Consider the following 18999-nt stretch of genomic DNA (forward strand, 5'->3'; position numbering starts at 1 on the left):
TTTTTTTTTTTATCCCATTGGGTTTTTCCATGACAAGGTTTTAACGAGGCAACAAAGAACATACAAAAGATAGACAACCAAAGAGAATGTTACAATTTGAGAGATGAAAATCTATCATTGTTCTAAAGGTTCTATGACTACTCATTCGAGGGGGAGCTTACGTAGTTGTACTCTTTTTACTTTTACTACGGTTTTTCCCATTGGGTTTTCCATGACTAGGTTTTTAACGAGGCACCACGTAATACAAGATGGATGATCAAGGGGGAGTGTTATAAATTAAGCATTGAAATGATCATCCACTTCTTTACCAAACTCAAGCACTATGATCATCCACTCCTTTACCAACTCAAGCACTATGATCATCTACTCATCAAGCACTATGATCACCCACTCATTTACCAAATTAAGTACCATCTTTGTTATTTTATGTATTGTTGTTCACTATAAATACCATCACTCATCTCACTCTTTTGTACACCAAAAACAAGAACAAGAGTAATTCATCAAAGAATCATTACATTTTCTTCTTCCTTCTTATAATAAATTCTCTCTCTTATACTAGTGTTATTTACTTCATACGGATATTAAATTCTACTCTTATTTAAATTTCTATAAATTATAAGTTATTTTATAACACTATCCACATTATCTACATATAAAAGTCATTTGATTAGAGAACACAAAACAGCTGGAAAGCGTAATTTGAAACTCTGGCCACAGAATATAATTATCATTAATCAATAATTAGTATTATCAGCAACAAAGATGATAACGTTAATTATATCATGAAATTAAACTAAGCAATTAACAAAGTAACTATCACCGTGTTTTAATTAATTTTATTTCCATTTGTTTGCATTATCTTCCAGCTTCAGCTCCGTCACTATAAAACCACCACTCTCTGCTTCTCTGCAACACATTATTACACACTCATCTAGAGAGAGAGAGAGAGAGAGAGAAGAAGAAACTCAAGAGATGGAAGGCAAGGAAGAAGATGTTAGAGTCGGAGCTAACAAATTCCCCGAGAGACAACCCATCGGAACATCGGCTCAGAGCGACAAAGACTACAAGGAGCCGCCTCCTGCGCCGTTGTTCGAGCCCGGCGAGCTCGCTTCGTGGTCCTTCTGGAGAGCCGGAATCGCCGAGTTCATCGCCACGTTTCTCTTTCTTTACATAACTGTGTTGACCGTCATGGGTGTGAAGAGGTCACCGAGCATGTGTGCTTCCGTCGGAATCCAAGGCATCGCTTGGGCTTTCGGTGGTATGATCTTCGCTCTCGTCTACTGTACCGCTGGTGTCTCCGGTAAGTCACCACCACACTCCAGATTCTCCGATCTAACGGTTTCTTGTTTCTTCAGATAGATAGATGGTAGCTATGTTAGTTCTTCCGTTTCAAAATGTTTTTTTATAGGAAAAATTTGTTTCAAGAAAATATATTTATACATTTTAATGCATTTTTATTATGTAATAATGGTAAACTGTATATTTTTATAAATTTAATTATGTTTAGCGAAATTTGATTGGATAAAATTTCTGGGAAATATTTAATCCGAAAATATTGTATTTATAATTAAAATTTATAATGTTTTCATGCTGAAAATTTGAAAACATACTATCTTTTTGAAAGAGAGAGTATGAAACTGAGGAGCATCAAAGTTTCAAACTTTCGATCTGCAGTTGTCGTAATAACGCTTTGTGTTGTGTTTATGCAACTAAGGAGCAGTTAAAACTTTGAACTTTCTATTTATAGATGTTATAATAACGATTTGTGTTGTGTAATGACCTCTCAGGTGGACACATCAACCCAGCAGTCACGTTCGGTCTGTTCTTGGCTCGGAAGCTTTCACTCACACGAGCTGTGTACTATATAGTGATGCAGTGCTTAGGAGCCATCTGTGGAGCCGGTGTGGTCAAGGGGTTCCAACCAAAGCAGTACCAAGCTCTAGGAGGTGGAGCTAACACCGTAGCTCCTGGCTACACCAAAGGAAGTGGTCTCGGTGCTGAGATTATTGGAACCTTTGTGCTAGTTTACACCGTCTTCTCCGCTACTGACGCTAAGAGAAACGCTCGTGACTCTCATGTTCCTGTAAGTTGTACAAAAAAAGAGACAGGACTTTTGTGGTGTTATGTTGGATTAGGATAAGAATGCTTAATTGTTTTTCTTTGGAATTGGACAGATTCTTGCACCTCTCCCAATCGGATTCGCTGTGTTCTTGGTCCACTTGGCAACCATCCCCATCACTGGAACTGGAATCAACCCAGCAAGAAGTCTTGGAGCTGCAATCATCTTCAACAAGGACAACGCTTGGGACGACCATGTGAGTTTTCCACTTCTTACCAACAAATTACATTTCGATTTGGGATCACTGGTTTACTAAAGTCTTTGTTTCATTCTTTGTTCTCTAGTGGGTCTTTTGGGTTGGACCATTCATCGGTGCTGCACTTGCTGCTCTTTACCACGTGATAGTCATCAGAGCCATCCCATTCAAGTCCAGAAGCTGATTGAGTTACTCTTTAAAAAATATGTTCCCTTAGTTTGCTTTCTTTTGTGAATGTACTACTTGTGTGAAACATCGTGTGTATGTGTTGCTGCTCTACATTGCCTGATGCAGACTCTTATATAATGGAACGACATTCCCCTGAAAAAGTTTGTAATATCTCCTCGTCTTTCCAAATGATTTCTATAATTGGAACGTTCTAGGCAGGCATTTATCTTGAAACAAAGCGGAACAACATAGTTAACGTATTAGCTTACAATCTGCTACAGAGACAAAATCCTATCTGGTTAATGAACCAAAAATATTTAGTGGCCGTATAGGCCTATAGTTCATCCTTGGTAACATCATTCTTGCTTTGCTTCGCTTGAAGTTTTTCAAAGACATTATCAAGAGGAGGATCCCCAGGTCTTCGAAACTCTTGTTTCCCTATCTTAACCTCATAAGCCTCTGCTTGGCTCAGCACAAACTCCCTTAGCTAAATTCAAAATCAATTGCACATCTCAAGATCTGTTACTAATCCGGTAAATAAAGTTGACAACATTTTTTATCATTACCTCAGTCACTTCCTTCCCGTTCTGCATATTGAACATCACCGTGCTTCGATCCACGGCCATGAATCTCACTCCTAACCCACCTGTTCTCAGAACTTTCGTCCATCTCATAGCAATCTCCACCACCATATCCTGATGGTCAATTTTTTTTTTTTAAAAAACTCACGACTTTTTCAATCACATGAATGGATTCGTCGTTTTGTCTACCTTAGTTCGGTGGACTCCTAACCGGAGCTTGACGAATCCGACGACCGGTGCAAAAGTCCGTTTAGCCATCTCCTCTTGGATCTGATCGAATCCCATGTCGGAGAAATCCGGAGGCGGATCGAACTCCGGCGTCGCTGCTTTGCTCCCCCACTGTTTCCATGATTCGTCTTCTTCATTGTCTTCCACGTCGTCAAGATCGTCGGTGATCTCGATCCGTCGCTTCCCTGCTTCGACAGATCCGTACGAGATCAGAAGAAACACGAGGCAAACGAGTAGAGTAACACAAGAGGAGCGAATCATCTTCTCCATGGGAATCATATACAGCGAAGCGAGACGGCAACGGTATTTCTATATCAGTTGGGGAAAGATGAGTAACGACATAAACTGAAATCTTCTCGCCGTTTCCTTCTTTTATTAACGAAACGTGTGTCGTGTTACATGCGTTAATACGACAAGCATGTAAGTGCTGGAAGAAAAAAACGACACGGCGTTTTCACCTTTGTGGTATTCGACGCAAATATCACGCAGTTTGCGTGTTCCAACAGTATCAAGACCGTGGGGCCCACCAAAATAAAATAAAAAAACAGATTAATACGTCTCAGAAAAAAAAAAAAATCAAAAAGGAAAAGGGAAGTAAATCAGCAGCAGCTAGGGTTTGACTGCGAGAAATTTCTGATCGCGTGAGTTTGTGAATCAATCATCGAATCCGTGGATTTCGCTTATCGAAAAGCGCCCCACAAAGGATCTGGTTTTATACCTTTGCATCCCGCAACTTTCGCTTCTCTCAGATTAACCCCCCCCCACAAAAAATTCGATGCAAATCTGGAGAGAGAGAGTGTGTGTGTGTGTGTGTGACAACCACTGAGTGTGTGCGTGCCTTTTCGAACGTTGTTGCTATTTGAAGGGTCTTTCGTTGGCTTGTTTGCCTCTGCTTCGAATTTTTTTTTTTGTTTGGTAGGGTTTTTCTACTTTTTATTTTGTCTTCTTCTTATTCTCTCTTATCGTGCTTTTGAATTGGGTTTGATTGTTTGTGAGTGTAGTGACTGTTAGGTTCTTTGGCGAATTGTATGCAATCTGGAGGCAGTGGTGGAGGGCCCGCCCGGAATCCGGGCATGGGTCCCGGTGGTCGGACCAACTCCACGTCATCCGCTGCGTCTCCGTCTTCTTCGTCTTCATCTGTGCAACAGCAGCAGCAGCAGCAGCTGGCGTCTAGGCAGGTAAAGGATTCTGAAACTCAATTGATAGTGGATTTGGTTCGTTTAGAGGAGTACAGTGCTCTCTCTTTAAATTGAAAGTACCTGTGTTGTTTACGTGCAAACGAAGAGTTGCGCTGATAAATTAATGTGTTTTTTTTTTATATGGCAGCAACATCAGCTGAGAAACTCAGAGGGAAATGATGGCATGTTTGCGTATCATGCTGGTGGGATGATGGGAGGTGGCAGCTTTGGTTCTCCCTCTGGCTCTATGCGACAGCCTCAGCAACCTAGGAAGTTCTTTGACTCTCCTCAACTACAGCAGCAACATGGTGAGGGCCAGCAAAGTATTAATCCAATGCAGCAAGCCTATATTCAGTTTGCTTTACAAGCTCAGCAACAAAAGGCACATCAGCAAGCTAGAATGGGAATTATGATGGGTTCTTCAAAGGATCAAGATGCACGGATGGGTGTGTTGAATATGCAGGAAATGATGCCCATGCAGACATCTAATCAGGCCCAGGCCTCGTCGTCTAGGCCATCGGGTGAACAGCTTGCTCACGGTGAAAGGCAGATGGGTTCAGGTCCTCAACAAAGGAACGAAACAAAACCTCATCCTCAGCAGGCTGGAACGGGGCAACTAATGCCTGGAAATATCATAAGGCCAATGCAGGCACCACAGGCGATGCAGGGTGTCAATAACATGGGAACCAACCAACTCGCACTTTCACAGCAGTGGCAGGCGATGCAGGCATGGGCGCGTGAGCGTAATATTGATCTCTCACATCCTGCTAACGCCAACCAGATGTCGCACATACTTCAGGCAAGAATGGCTGCCCAACAGAAAGCTATTGAAGGCAATGTGGCTTCACAGTCACCAGCTATGCCAGTCTCTAGCCAGCCGGTTTCATCTTCAGCGGTTCCAGGTGAGAATTCACCTCGTGCCAACTCTGCTAGTGATTTCTCTGGGCAGTCAGGAGGACCAGCGAAGGCCAGACATGCAAACTCATTTGCCTCGACTTCCAGTCCCAGAATGGTGAACCCTGCTGCGAGTCCCTTCTCCCAAGGGAGAGATAATCCTATGTATCCTCGACATTTAGCTCAGCCTACAAATGGGATGCAGTCAGGAAATTCCCTGCAGACGTCTGCAAATGAGGCACATGTTCTGGATCAGAAAAAACGTTTAGGTTCTTCTGAAAATTTGCAGATGCAACAGCCTAGGCAGCTAAATGCACCGACTCCAAATCTAGCAGCTCCATCTGATGCTGGCCCACTCAGTAATTCTTCCCGTCAGAGTGGACAGGGGACCCAACAAGCACAACAGCGATCAGGGTTTACTAAACAACAACTTCATGTTCTCAAAGCCCAGATACTTGCATTTAGGCGTTTGAAGGTTTTCCAGCTGTCTTTTCCTCATTTGTTTCTATTATGTATATGTTGCTGGGGATTTATCACTGCCGTCATTTACGGTTCTGCAATTCACGCTCATTGATTTTTTTTTTTTTCTTTTTACTTGACAGAAAGGAGAAGGTTCTTTGCCTCAGGAGCTTCTTAAAGCTATTGCCCCACCACCGCTTGAACTGCAGACGCAGAGGCAAGTTTCTCCTGTGAGGTTACAAGTTCAGGATAGATCTACAGACAAAACTGTAGAAGACCAAGCAAGGTTGCTGGAGTCTGGAAAAGAGTCTCAGGCTGCTGCTTCTTCAAATGGACAGATATTTTCTAAAGAGGAAGAGAATCTTAGAGATACAGAAGTACCTTTGGCGAAGAGCCACAGCCAATTATTTCAAAACCGGGGAAAAGAACCTGCTTCTATTGATGCGGTTACGAAACTGGAGCAACAAACTGATGTATTTCCTGTTAAGTCAGACCAAGGAGCAGAGGCTAGTACTCAACAGACTCCTAGAAGTGATTCTAATGCTGATAAGGGAAAAGCTGTTGCATCTGATGGAGACCAATCTAATGTTCCTTCACAAGCAAACACTCCCCAGCAGCACAAGGATACAGCCTCTGCCAGGAAATATCATGGACCGTTGTTTGATTTTCCCTTTTTCACTCGAAAACATGACTCTTATGGGTCTGCAACAGCCAATGCTAATAACAATCTCACGTTGGCATATGATATTAAAGATCTGATTTGTGAAGAAGGTGCAGAGTTCTTTAATAAGAAAAGAGCAGACAGTTTGAAGAAGATAAATGGTCTACTAGCAAAAAATTTGGAAAGGAAAAGGATTAGGCCTGATCTTGTTTTGCGGCTTCAAATTGAAGAGAAAAAGCTTAGGCTACGGGATCTTCAGTCTCGTGTTAGAGATGAAGTGGATCGACAGCAACAGGAGATAATGTCCATGCCTGATAGGCCATACCGTAAATTTGTGAGGTTGTGTGAACGTCAACGCCTTGAAATGAATAGACAAGTATTGGCCAGCCAGAAAGCTGTTAGAGAGAAGCAGCTGAAAACCATTTTTCAGTGGCGTAAGAAACTCCTTGAGGCTCACTGGGCTATACGTGATGCACGCACTGCTCGTAACAGGGGAGTGGCCAAATACCATGAAAAGATGTTGAGAGAGTTCTCAAAGAGAAAAGATGATGGCCGGAACAAAAGGATGGAGGCCTTGAAAAACAATGATGTAGAAAGGTACAGGGAGATGTTGTTGGAACAGCAAACAAATATACCTGGTGATGCTGCTGAAAGATATGCTGTTCTCTCTTCATTTTTGACCCAAACTGAAGATTATCTCCATAAACTTGGAGGTAAGATTACTGCCACAAAGAATCAACAGGAAGTGGAGGAGGCAGCGAATGCTGCAGCAGTTGCAGCTAGATTGCAGGTATGCATACTGCTTTCTCTACGCCACTTCTATTTTTCCCGTACTCCCTGTAGATAACTCTACAAATTCAGCTTAAATGTTGACTATGCTTATCTGTTTCTGTTCTTGATGCAGGGCCTGTCAGAAGAGGAGGTCAGGGCAGCAGCTGCTTGTGCTCGGGAAGAAGTTGTGATCAGAAATAGATTTATGGAAATGAATGCGCCAAAAGATAATTCATCTGTCAACAAGTAAGTCATTACTCACCAAAAGTAATTTAGACGGGGAAATAGCAAAGTACTAGTTGTTACTCATAATTTATCAGCCAATGCAACTGTGTGCTTAAAAAGTTCATGCTTATCTGTAAAATACCGACACTTAGACTGTACACGACGTACAATAAGCAATAGTCTCCTTGGATGCTGTCTTTAGAATGTTCTTTACCCGTTTTGTTATGTCTTTCGCTAGGTATTATACTCTGGCTCATGCTGTAAACGAACTGGTTGTGAGACAACCTTCAATGCTTCAAGCTGGAACTTTGCGCGATTACCAGCTGGTATCTCCTTCATCCAGACTCTATGTATTGTGAATTTCTTTTTTTCTGTTGTGCCACATGTTGCTGGTTTCTAAGGCTTTCCGCTCGGTGTCATTCAGGTTGGATTGCAATGGATGCTCTCGTTGTATAATAACAAATTAAATGGGATCTTGGCTGATGAGATGGGTCTTGGAAAAACTGTGCAGGTTAAGTCTGCTCTCAGTTTTCAGGAACTCCTGGATTTACTTTACTTTTGCCTTTGGCGAGCAATGCATTATACTTTGTCGGCGCTGATTGTTTTCAGTCTTCGCCGTGCAGGTAATGGCACTGATTGCTTACCTTATGGAGTTTAAGGGCAATTATGGACCACATCTCATCATCGTTCCCAATGCTGTTCTAGTGAACTGGAAGGTTTGTGTTTTCTACAAGGCCTCGCCTATAATTTTTCACAGAAACCCTGCATCAGCTTATAACCAGTGTTTTTTTCGAGACGAGACCGCAAGTCTCTAACTCATAGTTACTCAACTCACTTCTCCAATACCCCACAAATCTCTTTATCCTTTTTTTCTTAACGTTTACTCTAGAGAGCTAGCTGTTAGTTGTGGTGACATGGCCATCTCCGGTTGGTCAGCTCTTCTGTGTTCCTTTGAATGCTTATCAGCATTTGCTATCTTTTCTTTTGCAGAGTGAACTCCATACTTGGCTGCCATCTGTTTCATGCATATATTATGTTGGTACAAAGGATCAACGTTCAAAATTGTTCGCTCAGGTAATTTTTTTAAAAAAGCTGTGTTTACTCCAGATTTTGTTTTGAAATTGTTGATTGACACATCCCCTGGTCTCATAAACACAGGAAGTTTGCGCCATGAAGTTCAATGTCCTCGTTACAACTTATGAGTTCATTATGTATGATCGATCAAAACTCTCAAAAGTTGATTGGAAATACATCATAATTGATGAAGCACAACGGATGAAGGACAGAGAGTCTGTTTTGGCCCGAGATCTTGACCGGTACCGCTGCCAACGGAGATTACTTCTCACTGGGACACCTTTACAGGTTGGTAACAGTACATCTAACAACTAAAAACCAAGATTCTTTGAGTTTTCATATTATGTTTAGTAAATAGATGAATCTTATTGTGCTTTTATTAAATCCTGTAGAACGATCTGAAAGAGCTGTGGTCATTATTGAATCTGCTCCTTCCTGATGTCTTTGACAATCGAAAAGCATTTCATGATTGGTTCGCGCAACCCTTTCAAAGAGAAGGTCCTGCGCATAATATAGAGGATGACTGGCTGGAAACTGAGAAAAAGGTCATTGTCATTCACAGGCTTCATCAAATTTTAGAGCCGTTCATGCTTAGACGTCGTGTTGAGGATGTTGAAGGTTCACTTCCCCCTAAGGTAGGTTCTGTGGTATTAGCTGCCGTTATATTTTCGCCTAGATGATTCTTCTGATAATGCTTTCGGCTGCAGGTTTCCGTAGTTTTAAGATGTAGAATGTCTGCTATACAGAGTGCCGTTTATGATTGGATTAAAGCTACCGGAACTCTAAGAGTTGATCCAGACGATGAAAAACTTAGGACTCAGAAGAGTTCGATCTACCAAGCCAAGATATACAGAACTTTAAATAATAGGTGCATGGAGTTGAGGAAAACATGTAATCATCCTTTACTCAATTATCCATATTTCAATGATCTTTCCAAGGATTTTCTCGTGAGGTCATGTGGAAAATTGTGGATTCTGGATAGAATTCTTATAAAGCTACAGAGGACAGGCCATCGGGTGTTGCTCTTCAGTACGATGACGAAACTCCTTGATATCTTGGAAGAGTATTTGCAATGGCGGAGGCTTGTATACAGAAGAATAGATGGGACTACCAGCCTAGAAGATCGGGAATCAGCTATTGTGGATTTCAATGATCCTGATACTGATTGTTTTATTTTCCTGCTTAGTATACGTGCAGCTGGAAGGGGTCTCAACCTTCAGACTGCTGACACAGTTGTGATATATGATCCGGATCCAAACCCCAAGAATGAGGAACAAGCAGTTGCCAGAGCCCATCGTATTGGGCAGACAAGGGAAGTAAAAGTAATTTATATGGAGGCAGTTGTTGAAAAATTTTCCAGCCATCAAAAGGAGGACGAGCTTAGAAGTGGTGGTTCAATAGACGTAGAGGATGATTTGGCTGGGAAAGACCGGTATATAGGATCTATTGAGGGTCTCATTAGGAATAATATTCAACAGTACAAGATCGACATGGCTGATGAAGTCATTAATGCTGGGCGTTTTGACCAAAGGACGACTCATGAAGAGCGGCGTATGACATTGGAGACTTTATTGCATGATGAAGAGAGATATCAAGAAACTGTCCATGATGTACCTTCTCTCCATGAGGTGAACAGGATGATTGCCAGAAGCGAGGAGGAAGTGGAGTTATTTGATCAGATGGATGAAGAATTTGACTGGACCGAGGAGATGACTTCTCATGAGCAGGTGCCTAAGTGGCTTCGAGCTAGCACCAGAGAGGTGAATACTACCGTTGCTGATTTGTCTAAGAAACCGTCAAAGAACATGTTATCGAGCAGTAATCTGATCGTGCAAACTGCTGGGCCTGGAGGTGAGAGAAAAAGGGGTCGGCCCAAGAGCAAAAAGATTAACTACAAGGAAATTGAAGATGACATTGGAGGATACTCTGAGGAAAGCTCTGAGGAAAGGAACATTGATTCTGGGAATGAAGAAGAGGGAGACATTGAACAATTTGATGATGATGAACTAATTGGTGCTCTTGGTAATCACCAAACCAACAAAGACGAATCTGATGGAGAGAACCCTGTCCGCGGTTATGATTATCCTCAGCGGTCTGGTTGTTATGAAAAAATTACTCCACGGGATGATGCTGGTTCTTCAGGATCTTCGCCAGAAAGTCATAGATCGAAAGAGATGGCTTCTCCAGTTTCTTCACGAAAGTTTGGGTCTTTGTCTGCATTGGACACTAGGCCAGGTTCTGTCTCAAAAAGACTGGTAGGCACCTGATCCTGTCTCGCAGGCCTCTCTACTTCTTTATAGTTTGTGTAATTTTTGCTTCTTTAATTTTGTTGAACAGGTGGATGATACAGAAGATGGGGAAATAGCAGCATCGGGGGATTCTCACATAGATCTCCAACGATCAGGAAGTTGGGCCCATGAGCGTGATGAAGGAGAAGAACAGGTTTTGCAACCTACAATAAAGCGGAAACGGAGTATTCGTCTAAGACCCCGTCAAACAGGAGAAAGAATAGACGGTACTGATATGCCTGCAGCTCAGCCATTGCAAGTCGATCGTAGCTATCGATCAAAATTGAGGACAGTTGTTGACTCGCATGGTTCAAGACAAGAACAGAGTGATTCATCCTCGAGACTGAGGAGTTTACCTGGAAAGAAGGTAGCTAATACTTCCAAGCTTCATGTATCATCACCAAAATCTGGTAGATTGAATACTACACAGCTTCCCCTGGAGGACAACACTGAAGCTGCCAGAGAAACATGGGATGGAACTAGTCCTATTGGCTCTTCAAATGCAGGTGCAAGAATGTCCCACAACATACAAAAACGGGTATGTTCTGTCAAATAGAATAAAATTTCATTGCATTCTCTCTTATATTGTCGATGTTTCAGTAAACCCATTGCTTGCATGTGCAGTGCAAAACGGTCATTAGCAAACTCCAAAGGAGAATCGACAAAGAAGGTCAGCAGATTGTGCCTATGCTGACAAATTTGTGGAAGAGAATTCAGACTGGTTATGCAGCTGGAGGTGTAAATAATCTTTTGGAACTGCGAGAGATAGATCACCGGTTAGAAAGGCTAGAGTATGCAGGGGTTATGGAACTCGCATCTGACGTGCAGTATATGCTAAGAGGAGCAATGCAGTTCTATGGATTCTCGCACGAGGTTTAGTTTTTGCAGCTCTTTGGATTTTGTGTTTTTGATATATATAAATGGGTTTTAATAAAGGTGGAAAAAATCGTGCGCAGGTGAGATCTGAAGCAAGGAAGGTTCACAACCTGTTCTTTGATCTACTGAAAATGTCTTTTCCAGATTCAGATTTTGGGGAAGCAAGGAATGCACTTTCCTTCTCTGGACCAACCCCAACGTTGGTATCTACACTGTCCCCAAGAGCAGTAGGTATTAATCAGGGGAAGAAGCAAAAGCCGGTAAATGAAGAGGAACCGGAGCCAAGCTCCCCTCAGAGGCCTCAACAACGAGAGAATTCAAGGATCAGAGTACAGATACCTCAGAAAGAAACAAAGCTTGGCGGGACATCAAGCCACAACGACGACTCTCCAATTTTAGCTCATCCAGGGGAACTAGTAATCTGCAAGAAGAAGAGGAAAGACAGAGAAAAATCTGCTCCAAGAACCAGAACCGCCGGATCCAGCAGCCCGGTGTCACCTCCAGCAATGGTAGGTCGTGGTCTTAGAAGTCCGGTGTCTGGTTCAGGTACAAGGGAGACAAGGCTAGCACAGCAGCAAAGATGGCCAAACCAAGGCACTCATCCAAACAACAGCGGTGCGGCTGGTGATTCAGTGGGATGGGCTAATCCGGTGAAGAGGTTAAGGACGGATTCTGGTAAAAGAAGGCCGAGCCATTTATAGACAGATTAAGCCTCCTTTATCCTTAGTGCTTAGAGGTGTGATATGTAATGTGGCAATTGAAAGCAATGTAGCAGCGAGTCTTGGACCTTTTTGTAAACAAATAATAATTTCTGTAGATCTCCTTTCTTGGTATGTTTCTGTTTAGAAGAATATGTCCTTTTGTTCGCAGTATCCCTCCCATCTTTAGATATGTTCCTTGTTTGATCAAAAAATAAAAAAGATATGTTCCTTGTATATGTGAGGATTAGAACAAACAAAATGAGATGGATTCATGTCTAAATTGTTGTAAGACTGCAAATTGGTACATGTTATTTACATTTGAAGCAAAGAGAGTTTCAATGATCCTAAAGAATTAAACAAGTGTTTACACATTTACAGAGGAAAGTGCTTTTCTCCTCCATGCAATGAACATGAATGGATTATAAATTTGGAAATAAACTAAATCAAAGTACAAAGAAGAAAGATTGGATATTGTAACGAAGTCATCAAGGATCGGCTTTTCCAGCAATTTCATCGTTGCCATCGGAGTCTGAACCACGTTCGCTCATGCTATCATCATCATCGTCATCACTTGAGATCTCCTCAGGTGCTCCAATGTCCTCTGGTTTAGCATACCTCTTGCAATATTCTTGAAATGTCAAAGACACCAATGTGTCAATGAGAGGTTGAATAGAATAGAGAAGCAAGTTGGAAGAAAGAGTGAGCGAGATGAACCTTTGACTTTCAGTTCGTAGGCAGGACGGTCTCGCATCAAGAGAGAGGCAGCTTCACCATTGAAAGGATCAGATGGGTTTGGATATAGAAGCAGTTGAGGAAGGAATGACTCGAAGACATTGATTAGATCTGATCAAACAAAAACAGATCAAGTTTAGTGGATGCAATCATCATCAAGGCATAAAGTAAAAAAACGACACAGAGAATATATATATAAATTACCAAACATTGGACTCCATGTCTGGTTTATTACATCTAAGCAAACTGCGCCAGAACTGCCAAAAAAAAACATGAGAAGCATATATAGGTTGAGAGAGTGATCAAGATTGGTAAATGATAAGCTCAGTGACTTACGATTCATCAACATTGGGGTGATAAATCTTGTTAACGAAACCAACAGAAAGAGATTTGTAAGGATAAGCTTCAGGGAGTTCGACTTTGATCTTCCACACACCTCCTTCGTAAAGACCTTCACACAACAAACAACAACAAAGATAATCATCTATGAAGATCATATACATCAGCAAAGTTCAAGAACACCCATCATGATAAATCCCAATTCAGTTCTTATTACATAGAGCAGATGGTGAATCTATGAAGACTCTTATTCTATCGACAAGTAGCTTATGAAGACAAGAACAAAATCAAAGAGTTTTTTTGGGAGGGATTACTGTCAGTGGGGCCATGGAAAGTGACATAGAACATATGCAAATCGTCGTTGACAGTATCCACCTTGTAATCACTCATCATCCTGATTGATACAAGAAGAAGAGATCATCATCAACAGATCCAATATGTATATTAAAAAAAGAAGAAGAGCCAAATCGAGAGATGAATTCGATGAACTAGATAGAGAATTGAGCACAGACAATTTCATCATGTCCATCTCTCGGCGTTTGCTCGGCGAAGCCATGTCCGATTCTCCTTTCTTCTTCTTCTTCTGGTTTGATAGATAGAGAGAGAGAGAGAGAGAAGAAAATGATTCTATGAGACAATGAAATGGACATTTGCCTTATTACCATCTGTCCTTTTTTTTTTTTTTTTTTTTTTTACTCTTTTAATTAAGAGTCAAATACGTTACCTCTTTTATTATTTTAAACATTAATATCTGATTATTGACTAATTATATCACAACAAGCCAAAAAACATATTATATTATTTTCTCCTATTTATTCTGTTTTGTTTTGTTTTGCATAATTCCTATTTATTCTGTTGTCAAATGGTATTACGTTAGTCTCCAGAAAATCTTCTATTTTCAAATTTAAACACAACCGCACTACTCTCAGTTACTCGAATAGTAGAGATGTCTGATCAATTTTATCACTGCAACAATAAAATATAGGCTGTTTCCTTATTTTTTCTGTTTTTCTGTTTATGTTATATATCTCTTATCTTAGTTTTGAATTAATTTTTTTTTTTTAAAAAAAAACTGATTACTATACGTTTCAGTTGGAAAAAATAAATATTGCCCTCGGTTGTAACCTGATCAAGCCAATCGGCTATGATTTGTGATCTATCGGATCCAATACTTAGGGCATGACTAGTTTTCCCGCTACCACCCGCAAACACAACTTTTGCGCTTAGTAGCGGTTGTTGGCGTTTTGCAACAATCAATCAAACCGCTCTAAACTGTTTCAAACCGCTTTAAACTTCTTAAATTTAAAAGTTGGTTCCAGTTAACGTTTACGGTTGCGGGAAGGTAAAAAAAATTTCTTTTTTTTTAAACAACATAAATACAAAAATAAAAATTTTAAATTGAAATAATAGAAATACTAATATTTTTATAATTATATAAATTATATAAAATATAAATATTGTTAATTTATTATACCGCTGTTGTATTTTATGGTTAACCAGTCATAAGTGTCCCGCAAACACATTAATTTCTAACTGCAGTACCAGTCGTATAAATCTCTTAAAACCGGTTAAAATCGCAATCATCCGCATTTGTAAACTCCCGTCTCCCGCAATTGCAACCACTGCGATTACACCAATCTAGGATCGTATCGCATGAACTGTAACTGAGGATTTTTATTTTATAAACAAAATTGATAAAATTCGTAAATAATATAATTTTCTTAAACTGGAAATATTATATTTAGTTGCTCCGTTTACATTTATCATTTCTGGTGACCGCGTTTATTCTTATTAACAAAATTTTAATATTTTTTTTTTGAACACTCAACAAATTATCAATTAATTAAACAAGATAAAAAAAAACATGATGATGATAAGTGGCATCTTGTCTTAATCTTATCCACTGTTGCCGTGAGGCCCTTAACAACTAAGGATTAGTACATTAATTATACTTATACAATCGTATACAAATCAAACTCTCAACTCATTAATAGTTTCCATTTATACCGAACATTTCTTATTCAGAGGCAAATGAACCTTTGAACGAAAAACTATTTATCACAATACAAGGGAGAACTTTCTAAGAAGAATGATGGTGGATAAGTGATATTTTAATAAAACCAAAAAGGACGATGACTTATTGCAAAAGAAATGTGAGCAAATGCCTTCAGTCAAAAAAAAGAAAAGAAATGTGAGCAATAACTTAAGACGAGTTACGATTGTTGAAGACGCGTCGACAATAAATTAGGTTTCTTTGTCCTTTTTCGTGAAGACTATTTACGTGTCCACATGCATGAACTAAATCCTCACTCAAATTTCTTAACACACACCATTAGCAATTATTCAGCAAAAATTATTTTCAAAACAATGTAAAGTAAAGAAAGACATAAAAAGAACCATCATCAAACACGTTCTTTTTGTTTGGTCTACTCAATGGTCAGGATTGAATCTGACAGACTCCTTGTAGATAAGCTCCTTTATGTGTTCTTCCGTGCATGAAGGATTCTCGAAATCAAAGCTGAAAGGAGCCGGCCACATCGTGGTACAGTGATAAGTAAGCATGTCCAAGAGCTTCATCGACTACACACACAACATAAATGTTCATAAGCCTAAAGAAAACTGCAAAAGCCCAGGGCCGGCTCAATGATGTCATGGTCCCTGGGGCAAAAAAAAATACTTTTGTTTTTTTAAAAAAAATCTGATAGATATATGTTTTTTTTTTCAAAATACGAGAAGTATTTTTAAAAATAAATCTATGGAAATAAAAAAAATCCTTTCATGTAAAAAAAATTGGACCTTTTTTCTTATTTTTAATATAAAAATACATGTATTTTTTTTTTAAATGGGGCCCTTATCTATTAAGAAATAGGGGGACAACGGATTGGGCCCGGGGCGGTCGCACCTCTCGCCCCCCTATGTAAGCCGGCCCTGCAAAAGCCTCATGAATGTTTTGTCTTGTTGTTATTACCTAAGATGCGCCAGTTTGGATCAAAGATGAGCATTCTCTCCAGCAAATCGATAGCAGAAGGTGGCATCTTTGGAAACCTAGCAGCAAACTGTTGTTTCGGGTATCGAGGAAGTTTAATGCCTCACGTATCTTCTTGCGTTGTCGCTGCGAAGGAAACCGAGACTGGAGTTGTCTGGAGAGCCTACAAGCTGTATATTCAACAAGTGAGGGTGTTTTTTCAGACAAGGTGGAAAAAAAAACTGATGCTTATTTTACCTCTGTGATAAGCCTAAGCTGATGAACATAGTCTTTGCCAGGAAACAAAGGTTGTCCCGTCATGATTTCGCTGAGTATGCAACCAGCAGACCATATATCGATAGCTGCGGTGTACTCTGAGCAGTTAAGAAGCAACTCAGGAGCTCTGTACCAACGTGTGACGACATATTCAGTCATGAAGTCTGTGTCTGAAGTTGTTCTCGCAAGCCCCTAAATCGCCAATCTTGAGCTCTGTGTTTCGAGTTAAGCAGCACGTTGCTTGGCCTTAGATCACGATGTAATATGTTGGCTGAGTGCACGTACTTGAGTCTTCTTACGAGCTGGTACACAATGAACTGTAAAAAGGAAGCTAAGTAAATAATGAATAAAGATCATACCAGAGAGATCAGATTAGACTTACACGGCATTGATCATGGCTTAAGGTTTGGTTAGAACGTAGGATTCGCTGAAGATCAGTGTCCATTAACTCATAGACAATGTAGACATCGTTGAGAGATATCTCGTTGCGGAGGGCTTACAATATCTTTGATGGCTATGACCTGAAGAATCAAACCAAGGCCTGAAGATGAGAAGATTAAAGAAAAAACAGAGGAAACAGAGTAAGTATCCGCTGTTTATCTCGTTCTTGAAGATCAATAAACTACCAAAAATATAGATAAAGAAAATCAATATGAGAAATGATGAATAAGGTTTTTTACATTCTCATGATCCATATGCCTGAGAAGCTTGATTTCACGTAGAGTTTCTCTTAGCATCAATAATGTTATCAAAAGCATTACCGATCTTTTTAATGGTCACCTTCTCTCCATTCACTGAGTTCACCGCAGCACTGAAACTCAAGAATCAAGAACCAATGAGCATTCAAAAAAGAAGAAGGCTTTGGTGAGAAGAAGAGAGCTTACCAGACAATACCCCAAGCACCTCTACAAATGGGACATATGGGAGGGACATACTTTCTTGAAACTTCAAAGAGCTGTCCATAAACGTTGTACTGAATATAACGGCCTCCGTGTGTAGGTACAACTTTGATGCAATGGTCGGTAGAACCAGAGCTTGATTCTCCTCCAAACATGATGCAATTAATCAGACCAAGAACCAGAGAGAAAGAGAGAGACATAGAAGAAGGGCTTTGTTGAAGTTCCCTAAGGTCCTTCTTGAAGACACTAAATCCATGTGAAGAGAAAGAAGCTTTGTTTATCAACTCTCTCTCTCTCTCTCTCTCTCTCAAGTGACTCGTGAGTCTAAAGAGCATGAAAAATTGTACTTGTATGGGTCACAAGAAGTAGTGTCACTCTGTTTTGCTCAATACTGCAAATTTCATGTGTTGCTACTAATTGCACCAATCTATCAATCATTTCTGATTTTTGTTTTTTGGTAAAATAATCATTTCTGGTTTGATTTGATCCTTTGATTGAAAATTTGAAATTGGTTTATAGAAAGATTAATATTTTGGGGGAAAAAAAGAGCTTAGATCTTTATGACCAACAATGTTCGTATCTAATAGTAGAGCAAAGAATTAATTCCATTGTGTTTCATGCTTAAACAACATTTGGTCCAAACTACATTTGATAACAGTTTTTTTTTCAAGTTGGTTAACTGAGAAATATAAATAGACAGTTATACGACTGACAGTTCTACATACACTATAAATATTTACTTATAATTAATTACATATGATCTACGTAAATCTTGCAGTATGTTGTCGATCTCTTGCAGTATGCTGCCGATCTTTTGTAAATTTTATTTTTACTAATTTGCATAACTCACTATTTTTGGGAGTCGAATTCCCAACAAACTAAAACGTTTTTTTTTTACCAAAAGCTTCGATTTCTTGTAAATCTTTTTTTTTTTTTAACTAATTTGCATAACTCACATTTTTTGGGAAAAACTTTTTGCCAATTATCTTTTCGTGTGATATGTTAAGCATCAGATGCTTGCTAACTGTAAACTAGTTCGAAAACAGAGAAAAATGCTAGGTTCGATTATTGTATCCCGGATCAAAGTTTGTTGGCACAAAAAGAAAAGAAAAGGCTTTACATGTAGTGCCCTTTTCATATATCGTAAAAAAGAGACACGTTTCATACGATAAATTAAACATGGAACTTTTAAAAATGAAATGTCAACTCACGGAAGCTTAAAAATCAGATTCATAAATCAGAAAGCGAAGGCAGTATATTTTGGTTGCTAATGAGAAATATCGGTTCGGACTTTGTTTTACCTCCGATCATCAATCTCCGCTACGAATTTCGCGCGCCGGTAGACTAGGTTTACCTGCAATGAAAT

General features: G+C 39.9%; 4 protein-coding genes and 1 pseudogene across 6 annotated transcripts; 2 read left to right on the forward strand and 3 right to left on the reverse strand.

Moving 5' to 3' along the window:
• Positions 1–904: 904 nt before the first annotated feature.
• LOC106332162 (aquaporin PIP1-2-like) lies at positions 905–2661 on the forward strand. Of its 2 annotated transcripts, none has more exons than XM_013770629.1 (4): positions 905–1303; positions 1791–2086; positions 2178–2322; positions 2407–2661. In XM_013770629.1, exons 1-4 carry the CDS (start codon positions 976–978, stop codon positions 2550–2552), a joined length of 915 nt encoding a protein of 304 aa, XP_013626083.1. In that variant the 5' UTR covers positions 905–975; the 3' UTR covers positions 2553–2661. The 2 variants fall into 2 exon arrangements, with proteins under 2 accessions (XP_013626083.1, XP_013626082.1); XM_013770628.1 differs by having other exon boundaries at positions 909–1303; positions 2178–2318.
• A 99-nt stretch (positions 2662–2760) lies between these two features.
• Positions 2761–3775, reverse strand: LOC106332163. The gene is made up of 3 exons (XM_013770630.1): positions 3257–3775; positions 3053–3181; positions 2761–2973 (listed from the first exon to the last, which is right to left on the reverse strand). Exons 1-3 carry the CDS (start codon positions 3572–3574, stop codon positions 2821–2823), a joined length of 600 nt encoding a protein of 199 aa, XP_013626084.1. The 5' UTR covers positions 3575–3775; the 3' UTR covers positions 2761–2820.
• Positions 3776–3883: 108 nt separating this feature from the next.
• On the forward strand, positions 3884–12654 carry LOC106332161 (ATP-dependent helicase BRM). Of its 2 annotated transcripts, XM_013770626.1 has the most exons (15): positions 3884–4210; positions 4297–4473; positions 4622–5842; positions 5970–7277; positions 7392–7504; positions 7722–7809; positions 7908–7994; positions 8107–8199; positions 8474–8557; positions 8642–8845; positions 8950–9192; positions 9265–10812; positions 10895–11383; positions 11470–11718; positions 11802–12422. In XM_013770626.1, the coding sequence occupies exons 2-15, from the start codon at positions 4324–4326 to the stop codon at positions 12420–12422; spliced, it is 6498 nt and encodes a 2165-aa protein (XP_013626080.1). In that variant the 5' UTR covers positions 3884–4210; positions 4297–4323. The 2 variants fall into 2 exon arrangements, with proteins under 2 accessions (XP_013626080.1, XP_013626081.1); XM_013770627.1 differs by lacking the exon at positions 3884–4210 and having other exon boundaries at positions 4324–4473; positions 11802–12654.
• A 27-nt stretch (positions 12655–12681) lies between these two features.
• Positions 12682–14135, reverse strand: LOC106332164 (ubiquitin-conjugating enzyme E2 6-like). The gene is made up of 6 exons (XM_013770631.1): positions 14006–14135; positions 13808–13887; positions 13491–13605; positions 13359–13411; positions 13137–13265; positions 12682–13050 (listed from the first exon to the last, which is right to left on the reverse strand). Exons 1-6 carry the CDS (start codon positions 14047–14049, stop codon positions 12908–12910), a joined length of 564 nt encoding a protein of 187 aa, XP_013626085.1. The 5' UTR covers positions 14050–14135; the 3' UTR covers positions 12682–12907.
• Positions 14136–15698: 1563 nt separating this feature from the next.
• Positions 15699–17858, reverse strand: LOC106332410 (annotated as a pseudogene).
• Between the last annotated feature and the right edge of the window lie 1141 nt (positions 17859–18999).

Source organism: Brassica oleracea, chromosome C3 (assembly GCF_000695525.1).
Source record: "Brassica oleracea var. oleracea cultivar TO1000 chromosome C3, BOL, whole genome shotgun sequence".
Classification (NCBI taxonomy): domain Eukaryota; kingdom Viridiplantae; phylum Streptophyta; class Magnoliopsida; order Brassicales; family Brassicaceae; genus Brassica; species Brassica oleracea.

Excerpts from the sequence above, each read along its gene's own strand:
- LOC106332163 (XM_013770630.1), bottom strand. The coding sequence starts at position 3,574 with ATGATTCCCATGGAGAAGATGATTCGCTCCTCTTGTGTTACTCTACTC. Across the intron at positions 3,182-3,256 it reads TAGGAGTCCACCGAACTAAG|GATATGGTGGTGGAGATTGC; the intron begins GTAGACAAAACG and ends ATTGACCATCAG. Across the intron at positions 2,974-3,052 it reads ACGGGAAGGAAGTGACTGAG|CTAAGGGAGTTTGTGCTGAG; the intron begins GTAATGATAAAA and ends TTTTGAATTTAG.
- LOC106332164 (XM_013770631.1), bottom strand. The coding sequence starts at position 14,049 with ATGGCTTCGCCGAGCAAACGCCGAGAGATGGACATGATGAAATT. Across the intron at positions 13,266-13,358 it reads GACATGGAGTCCAATGTTTG|ATCTAATCAATGTCTTCGAG; the intron begins GTAATTTATATA and ends TTGTTTGATCAG. Across the intron at positions 13,051-13,136 it reads CTACGAACTGAAAGTCAAAG|AATATTGCAAGAGGTATGCT; the intron begins GTTCATCTCGCT and ends TGACATTTCAAG.
- LOC106332161 (XM_013770626.1), top strand. The coding sequence starts at position 4,324 with ATGCAATCTGGAGGCAGTGGTGGAGGGCCCGCCCGGAATCCGGGCATG. Across the intron at positions 5,843-5,969 it reads TTGCATTTAGGCGTTTGAAG|AAAGGAGAAGGTTCTTTGCC; the intron begins GTTTTCCAGCTG and ends TTTACTTGACAG. Across the intron at positions 8,200-8,473 it reads CTGTTCTAGTGAACTGGAAG|AGTGAACTCCATACTTGGCT; the intron begins GTTTGTGTTTTC and ends TTTCTTTTGCAG.
- LOC106332162 (XM_013770629.1), top strand. The coding sequence starts at position 976 with ATGGAAGGCAAGGAAGAAGATGTTAGAGTCGGAGCTAACAAATTCCCC. Across the intron at positions 1,304-1,790 it reads CTGTACCGCTGGTGTCTCCG|GTGGACACATCAACCCAGCA; the intron begins GTAAGTCACCAC and ends ATGACCTCTCAG. Across the intron at positions 2,087-2,177 it reads CTCGTGACTCTCATGTTCCT|ATTCTTGCACCTCTCCCAAT; the intron begins GTAAGTTGTACA and ends GGAATTGGACAG.